The 19,456-nt window shown below is 48.7% G+C and overlaps 1 protein-coding gene across 1 annotated transcript; it reads right to left on the bottom strand.

Moving 5' to 3' along the window:
- Window positions 1-13,188: 13,188 nt before the first annotated feature.
- On the bottom strand, window positions 13,189-14,136 carry LOC142002132 (olfactory receptor 52R1-like). Its single transcript, XM_074977980.1, has one exon. The coding sequence runs from the start codon at window positions 14,134-14,136 to the stop codon at window positions 13,189-13,191; it is 948 nt and encodes a 315-aa protein (XP_074834081.1).
- Between the last annotated feature and the right edge of the window lie 5,320 nt (window positions 14,137-19,456).

Below are 19,456 nucleotides of genomic sequence, written 5' to 3' on the forward strand. Positions count from 1 at the left end.
TTCTTACTCCGTCCCCTGCAGGAACATCCCATTCTGAGAGGTGACACAGGAATCTACAGCTTCTATAATACAGCTCAGTGCAGTACCATGGGGGTTTGGTCTGTCTCTGGGGCAGAAGCAGAATGTAAACAGGCTAGAGATAAACCTGTCTGGGATTCTGTTCTATTTACACTCCTTTGGGAGTAAACAGTGATTAATGAACCTTACCTATGGGAGATGAAAACCCTTGAGCTTTCTGCAGAGTCTGTGAGGAACTGGCTGTTGTGTGTGCATTTGCATATTTTAAAAGTATAGTTGATTAAGGAGAAACTTCATAGAATCACAGAATGCTAGGGCTAGGAAAGACCTCAGGAGGTCATTGAGTTCAGGCCCCTGCCCAAGGTAGGATCAATCCTAACCAAATCTCCCCAGCCAGGACATTATCAACCCAGGACTTAAAAACCTCTTTAGATGGAGATTCCCCCACTTCCCTAGGTAACACATTCCAGTGCTTCACCACCCTCCTAGTAAAATAAATTTTCCTAATATTCAACCTGGGTCCCCCCTACTCTAGCTCCTTTTTCTACCATCTGTCACTACAGAGAACAGCTTCTCTCCATCATCTTTAAAGCCTCCCTTCAGGAAGTTGAGGACTGCTATCAAATCGCCCCTCGGTCTTCTCTTCTTCAAACGAAAGAAGCCCAAATGCCTCAGCCTATCCTTATAGGTCATGTGCTCCAGCCACCTAATCATTTTGGTCGCCCTTTCCTGGACCTCCTCTGATGAAGCCACATCCTTTGCATGCTGTGGCTGGGTCTACACTTGCCCCCAACTTCCAAGGGGGCATGTTAATCAGGGCGATGGGAAATTACAAATGAAGTGCTGTTGTGAATATGCAGCACTTCATTAGATTAGTTCTCCCCTGGGGCAACTTCGAAGTGCTGGCATGTGTGTAGCCATGGGCACTTCGAAGTACCTGAGCTACTTTGAAGTTCCTTTACTCCTCAAAACCCTATAGCTGTACCCACCCCAAACCCACTTGTAGCATGTAGAATAAATACTCACCTAGACCTCTTGCTCCAGGGGGTTCTGGGACCGGCATGGAGGTGACCAGCATGGAGAGGACTGCCATGGAGGGGAATGCTGTGGAAGGGCCTGCCAGGGAGGAGGCCAATTCCAGGTCTATGGTGAAGATCTCTGGGTTGTCTGGGACAACTTCTTCGGTGTCCTGATGGAGTTCTATAACCTTCACCCAGCATTACATAGAGTCCCAGAAGTAACCTTGGACAACCATCTCATGTGCCATTTGATCATAGATGGCCTCATTTCTCTTGGCCACCCTAAGTCTTTTCGCAATCGATTGGTCTCCCCAAATGGCAATGAGACCAAGAATCTCCTGGTGGGTCCAAGCTGGGGCTGTCTTGTGAGACTGAGAAGTGCTCATCAGATCACTTCCCTGAGTGCTCATGTTTGAAGTACAGGGCTACCAAAAATTGCTACCGATGCAGTGCCATGCAATTAGCAAAGGGATTTTTTAATAATGGATGTCCTTTACATCTGCAGGGCTGGGCTGATAAATTCCAATTTAAATTTTAATTAAAATTCAAATTCAGTCAAAACTTTGTGGGTTTACGTTGACCTTCTTCCTGCACACCTGACAGCAGTGTATAACGAAGCAGCCATAATTGGACGGTCACCATGTAGCTTTGTGGAATACATACAGGACATTTCTGGAGGCTAACAAATTCGAGTTAAGGACATGGCACTTCCACACTTGTCTTGATTTGAAATTTTAAATTCAAAATTCACGCTATACCTGTCCCATAATATTAATATTTTGTAATCAGTATTATGGCTCAATAAATTAAGTTAACAGTATTACGTGAGAAGACAGTCACGCTTTAATACTGAGTTAACGCCTTGAAATTAAAATTTATCTGATAGTGTAGATGCAGCCTGGTAGTGTGGAAATGCACTGGATGTCTTGATTCTGCCTGTATTATCTAACATCGACTTTTGTAATATGTCAACCAATGTTCCAGTTCCCTGCTTAATGAAACCACAGAGAACACCTGAGGGCTGACACAGGGCAAAAGGATTCCTCTGGAAAGCAACTTGCTAAGAGACTGAGTGAATGACTGGTGACAGGGTACATACACGTAGCCTTTTATTTAAAGTAATTGTTATGTTACATTACCACAAGTACCAGACCATTTCTGTCATCATCTCAGCACTTCTCTCCAAGTCCTACAATCGCTAAGCTAAGATCTCAGGGAGCAAGCCTAGATTTTTTTATATTCCACTTTTTCTTAGTCATGTCTAGAACTTCGTTCTGCACAGTTTGATACCCTGACACAGTCTGGTACCATGTCACCAGCCAACTCTGTGTAGTAAAATGAGGTCCTAAAATATGAGCCAGTGTAAACATACACCACAGGTCTGGTGTCTGGTGTGAGGCCTGAGGCCTAGACAACCCTGATCAGGACTTTATTAATTGAAAGCAAAGTGAAGCTGTGAGCAAGAGGCAGGCCCTGCTCATATCACTTGGCATGAACATGACCGATATTCCAAAGAAAAATCACACCTAACTTATACTAGACATGGGATGGAACATAACGTCTCTTGAAGAAACTTCTGGGAAACAACACTCTCCCCACAGATAACAGACATACTGACCCTGGTTCAGGTTCAGGGCAGGATATCAATGGACAGCATGATAGACAGTATTTGAACCCACATGGAGGAGATAAGGGGTGGTAACCAAGCAAGAGGAGGTGGCAAACTGATAGGTCAGTGTGATGTGTAGCTTATTTGTACTTGTGTATAAAAGTGAGCCCCAAAGAGCTGTCTTGATCCCATCTAAGGGACTGTCACATACTTGAGCGAGGTTGGTTGTAATGCGATACAACTGTGTAGCAGTTCAGTAGAATCTGATGACAGCTATTACTGTACCTTGCTTAACAATAAACATGCCTTGAATGCATTTGATCCTAATCTAATTCTGTGGTTTTTGAGGGCTCCCTTGGAGTCTACCACATTAGCCATCTGTGCAGGTCCAATGTAATATGCAGCAGGAGTGTATCCACATGGCCAAATGACTATGATCACTGTCGGAGCAGAACAACAATCAGGACTTCACACTGGTGACTTCTGACTACTACACTCTCTATGGAATCGGGTCTGAAAGCCAGAATGCTAGGGAAAAAAAATTAAATACCTGTATGAGTGAACAGCTGGAGCAGCCTGTCCCGGATCTGTTTGATCTTTAAGCCATAGATAATGGGGTTTAACATGGGGAGTATTAAGAGATACATGTTGGCAATGAGAATGTGGAATGGCAGGGGCACATTATGGCTAAACTGGTGCGTGAAGAAGAGTGATGGAATGTAAAAGGCTGAGATAACACAGAGGTGGGATCCACAAGTCCCAAACATCTTCAGACGGGCATTCTTTGTGGGGAGTCTGATGACAGCCCTGAGGATGTGGATATAGGACAGGGTGATAAAACAAATCCAGACCAATCACAGAGAGTGCCACAAAGAGGTTTTTAAGTCCCAGCTTGACCAAGTCCTGGCTGGGATGATTTAGTTGTGATTGATCCTGCTTCAGGCAGGGGCTGGACTCACAGACCTCCTGAGGTCCCTTCCAGTCCTAGAATTCTATGATTTTATGAAAGTTCTTATGCTTCACCAATGGTGGAGGCAAGGAAGAAAGATGTTTCTATGAGAGTGTTTATTAACTACAGACAGTTAATTGGCAAAGCCTCTCAAGATGGTTTTCCTCTGTCTCGTATGAAAGAAGGCTTGAACACCCTCGAGGAACCAGATACTACTCCACACTTGATCTTACTGCAGGGCATTGGCAGGTGGGCATGGCAGGAGCAACAATGGCATTGGGAGTCCCATGCCCTTTTGAATTGCCAGGCCTCAGGCAAATATTGCCCTTGCCTCCTCATTGACATACCTTTCCAAGCAACTGCAACAGACAGAACTGAGCCCCTCCAATGGACGGGAAGAGAATTGTTCCCAGGCCTGACTAAGGAAGAACTGAGGGGGCTGCAGGAAAAAGAAGCAGTAACCTCTTGATTAAGAAGGTAACTGCCCCAGCAACTGACAGCCAGTGCCTGGGAGAGGTGGGAGAAGGAAACACCAGTGTGCACATTACTCGACTTTTGGGAGTGATTGCTTATGGCAGAAGGGATCTTTACGGGAGAATAACAATCCCAGGAGACAGACAGACCCAAAAGATTCTGCTGATGGATAAACTCCCAAAAATAGTGTTCAAAGTTCTGCATGCAAACTTGAGACTGTAGGGTGGATATCAACCACTGTCACCGCTATTGTATATTGTTGGGCTTCCAGCCAGCCATCCCCAGGTGGTAAGTCTCCTGGGAAAGATGTTGCCTAAGAAAAAGAGGCATTGCTGAAAGCAGAGTTCCTTCCATTTATATCAATCAATACCATTAAGCCCCTGGAACTACCATGCCTTGTCTCATATCCTGGAATCATTCCAGGACCCTGGAGAGCGTCCTGATAATCACCGACAACTTAATTTCCTGTGCTCAGGCATATCCTGCTCCTGACCAATGAGCATATATTGTGGCCAAGGTGATATGGAACACAAGACCAGTCATACTGGATCAGATCAAAGGTCCATCTAGCCCAGTATCCTGTCTTCCAACAGTAGCCAATTCCAGATGCCCCAAAGGGAGTGAACTGAACAGAGAATCATGCAGTGATCCATCTCCTGTCACTCATTCCAAGTTTGACAGAGGATAGGGACACTATTTCTGCCAATCCTGGCTAACAGCCATTAATGAATCTATGCACCATGAATTTAGCTAGCTATTTTTCAAACCTGCTTATTGTATAGGCTTCCCCAACAACAGCTGGCCAGGAGTTCCACGGGTTGAATGTGTGTTTTGTGAAGACGTTGTTTGTTTTAAACTTGTTACCAATTAATTTCATGTAGTGGCCTCTGGTTCTTGTGTTATGGAAACAAGTAAATAACTTTTCCTTATTTACTTTCTCCACACCAGTCATCATTTTTTAGAAGTCTATCATATTTTCCCTTAGTCTTTTTTGTTCTAAGCTCAAAGACCCCTGACCTATTAATCTTTCCTCATATGACAGGTGTTTCATAACCTCTAATTATTTTTGTTGCCCTTTTCTGATGATTTTCCAATGCCAAGATATCTTTCTGAAATGAGGTGGCCACATCTGCATGTAGAATTCCAGATGTGGGAGTACCATGGATATAAATACAGGCAATAAGATATTCTCTGTCTTATTCTCTACCACTTTTAAAATGATTCCTAATATACTGTTTGCTTTTTTGACTGCTGCTGTACCCTGGGATGTTACATCGAAATAGCTTATTTCAACATAGCAAAATCGAAATAAGCTATCTCAATCCACACATCCTCCAGGTCTGGTGCCATCGACAATCAGCGTTGATGTAGGACAGCACTAAACTGAAATAGTTGCTGCAGGGGAGCATCTACACACTAAAGAAGCCCCATCAGAACAAGGGGGCTAGGAAATCCTGCAGACAGGGTCCCAGGGTGGACTAGCCCTGTCAAGGAAACAGCAAGCTGCTCCCTTAAAGGGCCCCTTCCAGGCAGACTCAGCCTGCACAGCACAAGTCCGCAGAGTCCCACAACCACTTGCAGGCCCTATGCATGCAGCATGGACCCCCAGCAGCAGCAGCAGCAGCAGCAGCAGCAGCAGCCAGAAGCCCACACGGCTGCCCCCCATGGCAGTGGCCGCCCTGCTCAGTGCTGTGGAGGAGGCTGCCCAGCATCTCCTGGAAGATGATCTGTCCTCCTCGGGGGATGAAGGAGCTGCCCCAGACCACCATGTAGCCCTCCTGGCCTCCCCCTGCTGGGTGCTCTGCCGGCTATGGAGGTACCCCACCAGCACAGAGCGGTGGGAGCGGCTGGTGCTTGGGGAGTGGGAAAATGACCGCTGGCTCTGGAATTTCTGGATGAGCCGGCAGGTGTTCCTCAAGCTCTGCCAGTGGCTCACCCCTGCCCTGTGGCACCAGGACACCCCCATGCAATGTGCCCTCACCATCGAGAAATGGGTCGGTATCACTGTCTGGAAGCTGGCCACTCAGACAGCTGTCGATCCATAGGACAGCAGTTCTGTGTGGGCAAGGCCACCATCAGGGCAGTCGTCATGGAGGCATGGGGACCCCGGGAGGAGGGGGAGAGGGATAGACCGGGAGGAGGGGGAAAGACCGGGGGGAGCCTGGTGAGAGGGGGAACCCCTGGGGGAGGGCCAGGCACACCTTGCACACCCCTCACAGGTGCTCATGTCCCCCCACACCAGTGGTCTGTGCGTTGAACGCTCTGCTGCTCCACAGGCTCATGCGGCTCGGGGACCTGGATGCGGCAATCATGGGGTTTGCCGGCATGGGGTTCCCCAACTGCTTTGGGGCACTGGATGGGACCCACATCCCCAACCACACCCCAGAGCACAGTGGAGGATGCTTCCTGAACAGAAAGGGCTACCACTCGGTGGTCCTCCGGGCCAGGGTAGACAGCCGGGGCCACTTCCTGGACATATATGTTGGCTGGCCTGGCAGCACCCACAATGCCCAGGTTCCTAGGAACTGGAGCCTGTACTGCTGGCTGGAGATGGGGACCTACATCCCCCAGGGGGAGATCCCTCTGGAGGACACCACTGTGCCCTTCTGGCTTGTGTCAGATATGGCCTACACCCTCCAGCCCTGCTCATGAGCCCCTACAACAGCCACCTCAGCGCCGGTCAGGAGTGGTTCAACACCTGCCTGAACCATGCATGCCAGGTGGTCAGAAGACTTTCAACTGCCTCAAAGGCCGCTGGAGGTGTCTCCTCACCTGCCTGGATGCGGGGCTTCCCAACATCCCCTAGGTTTTGGGTGCGTGCTGCGCATTCCACAACCTGGTAGAGAGCAAGGGGGAGGCATTTGTGCAGGGCTGGGATGTGGAGGCTGGCACAGCCTACCCCCAGCGACCTGCCACCCCGAGTTGCCAAGCCAACCATGAAGGGATCCGGGTCCAGGAGGCCCTGTGGGCCCATTTTGATCACTTGATTCTCTATTACGTGAAGCACCTCCTCCTCGCCCCAAAGCCCCAGCAGGTCCCGGATCTCGGCGTCCGACCAGGAGGGGCTCCACCTCCTCTTCCTCCCCAGCTGGACAGCTGGGAGCCCTGGGTCCCCTTGGGGGGGTTCCCTGTGGGTGCTTGCGGGGCTGGCTGATATAGGGAATTTCAGTGATTCCCAAATTGACTGGCTCCCTGTCACCTCAGGATGGGATGAGGGAGGAATATTTGACACCTTAAATGATTCTTCATGGAGCAGCTAGTCCTGAAACACATGACAGGAGAGACAATTCTTCATTTGGCCACAAGACCACAGGTTGTCATCCGATAGGTGAATGCAGCTGAAGTAACTGACTTTACCATCCCTATGCTGGGGAACACAGCACAGCAGTGGGATATGATAGTATTTAATTTCAGAAAAGGGAACTACAAGAAGATGAGAAAGTTGTTAAACAGAAACAAAAAGGTACGGTAAGAGAAGTGAATTCCCTGCCAACTGCATAGAAACTTTTAAAGGCATCATAATAGAGGCTCAACCTCTATGTATAATCCAAAACTTTTTTTAAAAGTAAGAACTGAAAAAGCACAGCCATGCCTGAAGAATGGAGTAAAACAAGAAGTGAGAAGCAGAAAGGCCGCCTTTAGAAAGTGGTGGCTAAATCCTATTGCAAAGAAAAGAAAAGAAAAGAAAAGAGCAAAACTGCAAATGAAGTATAAAAATATAATTAGTGAGGTCAAAAGTTTGAAGAAGAGCTGGCAAAAGCCTCAAAACTAATATCAAAGGAAGGTGAGCAGGAGAAGGAGCCAGGAGGATGAACCATCTTGGGAACTATAAGAAGAAGGATGTGCTGAGTAGAGTCCTGGCTCAAGCAGAGAGACAGACTCATTCCCCGGGCTCTTCAGGGCTACAAGGAAATGGTAAAGAGAATTATTCCCCTGTGGAAAAGGAAGGCCCTTGATGAACACTGTTGAATACACTGAAATGCCAATGGACCTGGAGAGCTTGTGGAACCTACATCTGGGGAATGAGCTCCAGCCAACCAACGTGTGGATTCAGATCATCTCGGGAACTTACCTGTGGATGTTCTAGAGAGAATAGGGGAAATGACCCCTGATGTGACTCACTGATTTACGCAATGTCAGGAGATCAGTTTCTTGAGCCTGTACGTTTTCACTTACCATGCTGGCGTCTTTGTGAAAGAAAATGAGTCGCCCTCTCTATGACAGAAGCTATAAAAATGGGAAGCGATTTCACCAGCTGGCTTCACTACCCTCATAACTGAATGGCTGGAAATCTGGCGTGGCAGAGTCAGTCTCATTCCTGGGCCCACGTCCCGTGTTTAGTACGCCGGGCCCACCACATGAACCCCATTACCCTTGCAGGGACAGGGGGCAGTCTGTCAGGGGAACCCGCTCCCCACCCTCTGGTTCTCGGTTCTGGCCCAGGGACTGTGGATGGCCGCTACCAGCAAGGGCTGACTCCCTTTACCCGTGCTCCTGCCACTCCTCTCCCTGGATGACTTACCCTGACAATTCCCCTGGTACCTCCTTCCACTAGTGGTAGCCCTGGCAGCAAGTCCTCTGCTTGGTTGAGCTCCTCCCACTGACCAGCTCCCCACAGTCTCTGGTGGAGATTCAGTCCCCCCTGGACAGCCCCCCGGGTTGCTGAGGCTCAGCTCCACTCCTCTCCTCTCCTCTTTTGTGGTCTCTGGTGTTCCTCCAAGTCTGCTCACTTCTCCTCACTCACTTCCCAAACTCTCCTTCACCACCCTCCCCTTGCCCTGTGCGAGTGGGCTCTGCTGGCCCTAATTGACTTAGGGCTGCCTATGACTCAGCTGCTCCCGCTTAGATTGTCAGCTCCATCTCCGCTCTGTTTTTCCTTCCGCCTCTCCTCTCCTGACTGTACCCTGCCACCACGCCTAGTGGAAAAGTTCGTGACTGGGCCCATGGCCCCGGGCTGGGAAGACTCAATCCCAGAACGTACATTGGTGAACTCTTTGTTCTGTCAGGGAGTCGCGCTGCTTAATTCAAATCTTTTCTACTTTCCGGAACTCGCATGGCAATTTTACTCTGTTTCACAGGTAACCAGCTTTGATCTGTTCATTTATTACTGATAAGAACATAACATCTATCTTTTTGCACTTACGACACATTTAATAGTTGTGGCCTAGAGCGGTGTGTTGATTGAAGTGTAAAGAGAAATCTGCAAAGGAAGAGTGGCAGGCACATGGTTCCCTCCATACAGAGGAGGGGGCAGCCTGGGTCATAAACATACACTGGTTAGGCCTCTAGCCCTTGCAAAACACCACAGATGCGGGGTCTTAAGCTGGGTAGCTGTGGGGAGCTGGCTGGGGAGTCTCTCTTTTGTTGGTTCATGAGTGGCTGGAGCAATCGTTCATGTAACTCGGCTGTGCCCTGCTGTGAATGTTTGTGCAAGTGCAGGACCTGGAGTGGTTTGCAGCTTCACACAAGATCAGGGTGTGAGAGGTGGGCCTCACTGGGGTGCCAGGAAGCTCAGTGGTGCCCCAGTTAATGGTTACACGCCCGGGGAACTGTGCAGTGAGCAGGGGAAATCACAAATGGTTGTTCTGAGTGGCATTTGAGGGTCATACAGCGGTGTAATGATTTTAGGGAGGCTCTAAGTGGGGTGGGCACAGAGGGCAGGTACATAAAGAAAAGCAAGGCACGGCCTTCCCGCACAGGTGCCGCAGACACACCGCCCAACCCCCTGCCTAGTTCCCTATGTCTGATGCACTCATACAGTTCAGGCAGCTTCTGAGGCTCTAGGGAGCCTGCCCCAGACCCTGCATGGATCACATACAAGCTCACACTTCAGTGTTTCTTTCCCAGCTATCCCAGGGAAGCCTGGCGATGGTGGGGGCCCCAGGGGTGCAGGGTACTTTGGGGGTGGTTGTCCCACAGAGTGATGTGACTGGTCAATGCCCCACTCTCTCCAGTTTCTAAAAACGCAGCACTGCCCAGCTTCCCCCTGTGGTCTCCTCCCCCAGCAGTAGGGCTGGGTGGGGGTGTACCTGGGGGAAGGAGTGAAGGTGGGGCAGAGGCAGGGGGAAAGGACTGGGGTGTGGAGTAGGGCTTGGGATCAAGGCAGGCTTTGGGGGGAGGTCCAGGTCCTGGGGTTGTGGGGCTTGGTGGGAGTCTGGATGTTGGAGGGGTGCAGGTATGGGGGCTCAGGGCTTGGCAGGGTTAAGGTTCAATGGCTTGTTTAACCAGGGAGACCCAGCTGCTGCTGGGCTGCCACTGCATGCGGGATTCCAGCCACCCACCCTGGGTTCCCCCATACTGGGCCCTCTGGGTCGAACCTGCCCAGACACACCTGGCATGCCTGGAGCACAGGGGCAAGTCCAGCCCGCATAATGTGTCAGGTGAAGCCTCCCTGCCCAGTCCATGTACTGGCAGCGGCTTCAGGGCTGTCTTCCACCTCAGTTCAACCAGTGTCATGTGTTCCCCATGGCTAGAAAGGTGAAGATCAGGGGACTTTGTACTGCCCTCCTGGCCCAGATATCTCACCTGCCACGAGGCTCAGTCTGAGGGGAACCTTTGCACTGGTTTGAACAGATAACAGGCAGGAAACTCAGTTTTTCCAGCTGAAAAAGAGGGATAATAATCACACATCACAGAATTTCACAGAATCACAGGGCTGGAAGGGACCTCAGGAGGTCATCTACCCCAGCCCCCTGCTTCAAGCAGGATCAACCCCTACTAAGTCATCCCAGCCAGGACCTTCTCCAGCCGGGACTTAGAAACCTCAAGGGATGGAGAATCCACCACCTCTCTAGGCAACGCATTCCTGTGCTTCACCACCTGCCTGGGGAAGTAGTTTTTCCTAATATCTAACCTACACCTCTCCCTCTTCAACTTCTGACCTTTATTCCTTGTTCTGACATCTGACACCACTGAGAACAGTTTCTCACCCTCCTTTTTAGAGCTCCCCTTCAGGAAGTTGAAGGCTGCTATTAAATCACCTCTAAGTCTTCTCTTCCAAAAACTAAACAAGCCCAAATCCCTCAGCCTATCCTCATAGGTCTTGTGTTCCAGACCTTTAATCATTTTTGTTGCTCTTTGCTGAACTTACTCCAGCAAATCCACATCCTTTTTATACTGGGAGGCCCAACACTGGACACAATATTCCAGATGTGGCCTCACCAGTGCCATAAAAGAGGAATAACTACTTCTCTAGATCTGCTCGAAATGCTCCTCCTAATGCACCCCAGTATGCCGTTAGCCTTCTTGTCTACAAGGGCACACTTTATTCATATCCAACCTTTCATCCACCATAACCCCTAGGTCCCTTTCCATCGTACTGCTGCTGAGCCAGTCGGTCCCCAGCCTGTAACAATGTTTGGGATTCTTCTGCCCCAGGTGCAGGACTCTACACTTCTCCTTATTGAACCACATCAGATTTCTTTTGGCCCAGTCCTCCAATTTATCCAGGTCCCTCTGGATTCTCTCTCTACCCTCCAATGTATCTACCTCTCCCCCTAGTTTTGTGTCACCTGCAAACTTGCTGAGGGTGCAACCCAGTCCCTCATCCAGGTCATTAATAAAGATGTTGAATAACACAGGCCCCAGGACCGAGCCTCGCGGCACTCCGTTTGAAACAGACCGCCATCCAGATATTCACGCATTGACCTCTACCCCTTGGGCCCGACCATCAAGCCAGCTTTCTATCCATCTTACAGTCCAAGGATCCAATCCATATTTCCTTAACTTATGGAGAAGAATGTTGCCCACCCTACAGACTAACTTGGCTACGGCTCTGATAGGAGTTTGTGTGAATTTGCTCTTTTGTGCCGGGGCAGTGAGGCCTTCTGATGGGAGTGCCCGGATGTGTAATATTGGAAAGTGTTTTTTACAATCCCAAACCCTTTCAGCTTCATTCACGCAGCAGGCACTGGCCCTGGGGCATGGGAGAATTTCAGTTTGGGACTTTATAACACAACTACTCCTCTCCACCACTGCCCCTCAAGGTGATGCTGGAGCAACTTGCCAGCAGGAGTGGGGGAAGAGAGAGAAAGGCCCCACCAGGCTTGTCCTACATGGCTGCCACAAATTCCCTGCTACCCTCAAGCTGGGGGTCAAGTGGAAGGACTAAATAAGTCTATTCAATTTGGTAAGCTGGGAAGAAATTGGGTCTTGGTCTTCTCCTGCGTTCTGATGATTATCTGGAGCCATCCAAACCACCTGACAGGATTAGTTCTTATGAGCTCCTGTCTGGAACACCCAGGCTTGGTTGGGGGACACACACACACACACTATTCCTCCTTTACACTGACCTGCCAACACATCCCGGTGGTAGTGGTATCACTTCTTGGTGCTTCCTGCAAGCACATACATTCTCTCTGAACTGATCTTGCAAAGTGCAGTTTTTTTCCCTTGCCATGTGGTCTGAGCATTGGCCCAGAGGCATAAGGATACAGAGGGGTCATACAGTCAGACATGAGTTAACCAGGTTTCAAACCACTTGAGTTTTACCCAGACAGTCTGTTTTATGTCTTCTGTGTCCGGGTGCCAATTCGGGTTACGAGGGACTGTGTTATACTCTGGCAATTCAAGTCGAAAAAGGGACCTGGAAGTGTCCAGTTACTGCAGGGTGGGAGGAGGAAGCAGGCCATTAACCAACAGCAACTTAAATTGAGCTGGGACCTCCTACTACCAGCAAGAAGGCTTCTTATGATGCTGCAGCAGCTTCCATCCCAGTCCCAGAACAAAGGGAGCCAAGCTGAGGCAGGAAAGGAGGTGAGGAGAATACAGAGAATGATGGGGGTGGTCGGGAGAGGAGCGGTGGATGTGGCAGGGATATGGAAGAAGAATTGGAAATTGGGCCTTGGTAGCCTAGGTGGGGTTGAGGGGGGTGACAGGTCCAAGTACCACTAATTAGGATGGTGGCAAACCCATGAGTTACCCAGAGACTGGTTCTGCAGTTTGGCACCCAGACACAGCACTGATATCAGGACGGGGTTTAATGCCTGATCCTTGATTAGGGGAATAGGGTCTGGCACCATGTTACCAGCCAGCTCTATATGGAACTGGGTCAGAAAGCCAGAGCACCACAAAAAAACAAAAAAACTCACTCCCCAGAAACAGACAGAGAAACAAACAAGTTAAGTCCCTTTGTGAGTAAAGAGCTGGAGCAGCCTGTCCCGGATCTGTCTGGTCCTTAAGCCATATATGATGGGGTTGAGCATGGGTGGCACTAGGAGATATGCATTGGCAATGAAAATGTGGAAAGGCAGGGACACACTGCGGCCAAACCGGTGAGTGAGGAAGGAGAAGAGTGAAGGGATGTAAAAGGCTGAGATGACACAGAGGTGGGAACTGCAGGTCCCAAATGTCTTGAGCCGGGCTTCTTTTGTGGGGAGGCTGAAGATGACCCTGAGGATCTGGGTATAGGACAGGGTGATAAAAACCACATCCAGACCAGACACAGAGAGTGCCACAAAGAGGCCGTAATAACTACTGACACGGATGTCAGCACAGGCCAGCTTCACTACCGCTATGTGCTCACAGTAAGAGTGGGGGATAACGTTGGTTCTGCAGTATGGCCACTGCCTCGCCAAGAAGGGATAGGGGAGTACAAGAAAGCTGCCACGCAGCAATATGGCCAGGCCGATCCTGGCCACAACAGGGTTTCTCAGGATGGTGGAATGTCTCAGAGGATCGCAAATGGCCACGTAACGATCCAGAGCCATGGCCACAAAGATCCCAGACTCCATCACTGAGAAGCCGTGAATGAAATACATCTGGGTGAGACAGGCTCCGAAATAAATCTCTTTGGAATTGAACCAGAGGATGCTGAGCATTTTGGGCTGGATGGATGTGGACAGGACCAGGTCGGTGGCAGCCAGCATGCAGAGGAGATAGTACATGGGCTCATGAAGTCTCGGCTCTCTCTTGACAATGAGCAGGATGGCAAAGTTCCCCAAGACGACTATGACATACATGATGCAGAAGGGGATGGAGATCCAGGCATGAGCTGCTTGCAGGCCAGGAATGCCCAGCAGGAGGAAGGTGGAGGGGTTGGTGAAGTCACTTGTGTTGGAATCTGACATGGAATAAACAAAAAGATTTCCAGCTGTAAGGCAGAACTGTGTGTCCAGCTTGTACTGTGTGTGCCCCTGATTTCCTTTATGAGCTCACAATTTCAGGTGAGGGTCACAGTGGAAAAGCCTACAAGGAGAGACGGAGTTAACATGAGAAAACATACAGAATCACAGACTTGGTAGGAACGTTGAGAGATCCTCATCTCCCCTGTACTTATGGCAAGACTGAACACCCAATAGACCATCCCTGACAGGTGTTTGTTTTTTTTAGCCTGATCTTGAAAATTCACAGTGAGGAAGATTCCATAAGCTCCCTACATCCTTTATTCCAGTGATTAAACACTCTGAGGCTACGTCTACCCGTGCAGCCAACATCGAAATAGCTTATTTCGATGTTGAGACATCGAAATAGTCTATTTCGATGAATAACGTCTACACGTCCTCCAGGGCCAGCAACGTCGATGTTCAACTTCGATGTTGCTCAGCCCAACATCGAAATAGGCGCAGCAAGGGAACGTCTACACGTCAAAGTAGCACACATCGAAATAGGGATGCCAGGCACAGCTGCAGACAGGGTCACAGGGCGGACTCAACAGCAAGCCGCTCCCTTAAAGGGCCCCTCCCAGACACAGTTGCACTAAACAACACAAGATACACAGAGCCGACAACTGGTTGCAGACCCTGTGCCTGCAGCATAGATCCCCAGCTGCCGCAGAAGCAGCCAGAAGCCCTGGGCTAAGGGCTGCTGCCCACGGTGACCATAGAGCCCCGCAGGGGCTGGAGAGAGAGCATCTCTCAACCCCCCAGCTGATGGCCGCCATGGAGGACCCGGCAATTTCGACGTTGCGGGACGCGGATCGTCTACACGGTCCCTACTTCGACGTTGAACATCGAAGTAGGGCGCTATTCCTATCTCCTCATGAGGTTAGCGACTTCGACATCTCGCCGCCTAACGTCGAAGTTGACTTCGAAATAGCACCCGACGCGTGTAGACGCGACGGGAGCTATTTCGAAATTGGTGCCACTACTTCGAAGTAGCGTGCACGTGTAGACGCAGCTTGACAGTGAGGAACTTTTTCCTAATGTCCAGCTAAAACCTCCCTTATGGGACAACGTTCAGATGCACAAGGAGTGAGATGGACAATCATCTGCTTCAATGTCTGCTCTGTTTTTCTCAACCAGTGTCTTAAAGGACATAAAAGCGAGAAAAGGGGTTTCCATGACAGGCTATGGGAATGGGGGAAGCTGCCAGGTGCTGACAAACGGAGAAGTCTGGAACTGTTTAATCTAGGTAAGAGACAAAAAAAAAAAAAGGCAGCACAATGGAACTGGACACAGACAAGTAGACAAACACAGAACTGTTTGCAATAACCAATATTACTGATAGACACTTAATGGGTCAAAGGGGTTAATTACAAAAACTAAAACAAATTATCAGGAAATACTCAGAAAGAAAAATGGGAATGAAAAGTGGATATTCAGGTAAGAGAAGATTATTAGGTGTCTGGTGTCTAAAACCCAGTGATCCCACGGTCATGAAATGATGTTTCTGTCTAAAACCTGCTTCAGTGGCAAAGCCAACACAAGCACTAAAGGAGGCAGGTGAGCAATATATAACAAATAGACGTTCTTTAAACGGTGGAACTTACATCCCGCTGAGGAGAATAGAAAGCAGCATAAACTCTGGGAAAATGAAGTGAACAATTATTTTCAAGAAGGCCAAAAAGAATTTGAAGAGCAGCTCACCAAAGACTTAAAAACAAATGGAAAAAAAGTTGCCAAGAGCAGAACCATGAGGCTGAATCTTCATGGCACTCTCCGAAGAAGGATGCACTGAATGGGGTACAGACTTGAACAGAGATAGACTCATTCCCTGGGCTCCACAGGGCAGGTAGGAACTGTCAAAGTGGGCAGAAGACAATTATTCCTCCTCTGAGAGGGAAGATCCTTGAAGAATGCTGCTGGGAACCAAGACATAATAATGGATCTCAGGTGCCAGTAGAGCCTTTATCTGGGGTGAACCTATCCAGTATTGTCCAGCCAGTAACTGTGCTGCCTAATGCCATCAAAGGAAGAGTACCCGAGAGTCTTCTGAACTCAAGTGCAGAAGCTGTGGGGTTCTATCCTCAGAACAGGACTGCACCGGTTCACTGGCCTGGGGCATTGGTTCTTCTGGAGATGGTCACACTTGACTTGTTTGCCCTTCTACATGTCCCTAATAGTTGCATGAGCATTGATTACTGTTCCCAACCTACCATGCTCATATCTTATTTCCTTTCCTAATTTCCTGATCAGTCTTCAGGTATATTTATTCTACAGTCTAACATATTATAGCATATATTGCATATATTCATACATGCTAATTTTGATTATCTTGTCAATCTTACATACAGATTTCTTGAGCAGGTGAGTTCCTCTATAACTGATGGGTACCTGTGAATTTTAAGTTGGAAGTTTCTTCCCAGGGAATCCTCCTCAGATACCTATGTTGCACGCCTTGCTTACACCAGCATCTGCAGAAAAAATACAATCTAAGAGCTGACATAGGAGTCTTCTGCCCACTTTTATAGTTCAGCTTGATATAATCCCAGCGAGGTTCACCCAGCTGCTACAGGAGAAGCAGCATCTGTCTGTCAAAAGGCTGTTAGCAAAGCTTTCTCGACTTCTCAGCTCTTTATCCAGATTTAGGAGTAAACAGTAATTAAGGGACCTTCCCAAAGGGGGAGAACTCCTGGGTTCTGAGCTGAGTGAGATGAATTGGTTGCTCTGTGTATTTGTGTATGGTTGATAATTATGCTTGATTAGGAAACAAACTGGGGATAATGCCTAGATCTCCGTAGGGTATTATATCCTCTAAATGCCGTGGATGGATGGGTAGAGAATAGATAAACAGATGAAGAGAAAGATGCCTGAGGGAAGATATGCTCTTTGCAGGAACATAGGGCTCTTGCTAAGGGATCAGAGATCATTAATCCTCATGCACAGCTACCATCATACTTGGCAGCACCTTTCATTGAGGGATCTTCCAAAGACCTAGCAAAGAAAGATCACTATGAACATATCCCCATTATACACATAGATAAACTGAGGCACAGGGAGAGATGGGGTGCCCATGGACATTGAGTACAAGAATGCCGGATGGAACCCCTGAGTCCTGACTTCCTTTTCACAGACACAGTCTTTCCAGCAGACAAAGAGGGAAACGGACTTCCACCCTGGCAGGGACTGTTCATTGGGTGGGATACAGAGGAAAGGCTAGAATAGGGAGCCTGAACCTTCACCTTTCTCTCGAGGTGAATGTGAGGTTTTCAAAATGGACACTGTTGCAAGAAAAGCAAACATCTTTCTGGGCTACATTAACTGGAGTATGGCAAGGAAGGCACAAGAAGTAGTTCTTCTGCTGTACTTTGTTCTGATTAGGCCTCAGCTGGAGCACTGTGTCCAGTCCTGGGTATTTTGTAAGGAAAAAAGGTGTGCTAAGGTGTGGCTTGAGCAGAGATTCATAGTCATTTCCTGAGCCCTGTGGGGCAAATTGGAAATGTCAAAGTGGGCAGACAACTGAAGACAATTATTCCTCTTTGGAGAGGGGAGGTCCATGGAGAACATTGTGGGATGCCAGAAGATACCTGTGGAATGTGAGAACTTGCCTTGCCAAGAGTGGAGAAGGGAGAACAAGCTACTTTTCCTCCAGGAAGATGTGGTGGGTGACTGCCAAGGCTAGTTGGAGCAGAGCTCCAATGACTGTTTCCTGCACAGGTTGATAACTTTAAGGTACGGCCAGTGAAACACCAGGACAACTTTTCTAAGTATGAAGAGACCAATATCAATGGGTCAAAGGTGTCCATCATAGGCCAAAGACAGAGACTGAAGCTGCTCTCAGTACCATTAAAAATGGAGTCCCTAGTAGGATAAGTGTCTATAATTGCATGTTCGGGGGGCCTATCCTGAGACCTGGCAGCAGCGTACCAATGTATAAGGATAGGTGCCAGACATGTAATAAAAAAGAGAACAAGTGGGACTCAAATCTACACATTATTGTTTCTCCCAACAACCCAGAACTCTCTGTTTATATTCTGCCTCCTAAAGAAGGAGGTCCTGAGAGAATAACGCATCATGGCCAGCTAAAACATCAGATATTTGTTTGGATCAGGGCTCATAGCAGGCACAGCATAGCATGTCCTGAGCTAGCTGAAATCAACAGGGCAAATCCAGTCCCTCAAATCAGCCTTGTGTTAACCAGGGACAGGGAAAACCTGGGTGATAAACCACCAGATACAGAACATCCCCGAAAACGCTCAGTGATCCACCGCCTGTTAACTTCAGAGCGGATTCTGTGATTGGTTCCATGTATCACTGTAATTAATATTGTCATGGATAGGGTGGAGAACTGGAGATGAGATATTAAATGTGCTTTTCACTGTTGCTATTTTCTATCATTTAGCAAGCTGTTGGTGCAGGATGTTAAAACGGTGACTGGATGCACTGGTGTAAATATTCTGACTGAGGCCCAATTTTAGCCCCGGGGGTTGTAAGGGAAATGTTGGCCCCTCATTAAAATGTCCAAAACGCAGAGGAAGGGTGAGTGGGAAACCAGGTCCCTGAGACCAGCAGGCCCCAGGGCAATGGAGAGAGATCAGTTCTGTTGGTCAGCCTGATTGACAGATAGGCAGGCCAATGAGGAAGTCAGGTCTGGAGGGTCCCATCCTCCACGTGGTCTGTGGCTGCTGTTGTCAGATTTGCCAGTAGCACGGTGCTCTGCTGTCTCCAATGTTGGTATCACTCGGCTGCATGCGTGTGTTCCCTCTGTGTGCTGCCCCAGCTCTGCAGATAGCTGACACAACAGACCCGAAGAGAACCCCCAATGACCACAGAGTCTAGTAAGGTGAGAAGGCACGTCGGCCAGTTTTATTGCCGTATTGGACACAATAGTAGTCCCCTGTAGATTTCTTAGTCTAAGTCAGGGCATACTACAAATATGCACCCACAGTCAATGGACTCAGCTCAGTCAGTGGTGGGACTTTCCACTGCCCCCTCGGCCAGACCCAGACCACATACCAGGATTACATTCTTATACACAGGTACAAACAATTTACACATCACTCCTGACGTATTGTGGTACAACCCTTCTAGGTGCCGCCTCTCACCTTGTACATGTTGGTTCGAACAAAACAACTCTATCCATTATATTACCCTTTTGCCCGTCATTGGGATGTATTGGCTTATTCTTTTTTGTCTGTGGGATGTCCCAGGGTAGGGAGTTCTGGTACCATGAACCTGCCATATTACCCTTTTGCCCCTGTCATTGGGATGGATTGGCCTATTCTTTCTT

This window comes from Carettochelys insculpta, chromosome 1, assembly GCF_033958435.1.
Source record: "Carettochelys insculpta isolate YL-2023 chromosome 1, ASM3395843v1, whole genome shotgun sequence".
Classification (NCBI taxonomy): Eukaryota; Metazoa; Chordata; order Testudines; family Carettochelyidae; genus Carettochelys; species Carettochelys insculpta.

Coding starts and splice junctions, on each gene's coding strand:
- LOC142002132 (XM_074977980.1), bottom strand. CDS start 14,136: ATGTCAGATTCCAACACAAGTGACTTCACCAACCCCTCCACCTTCCTC.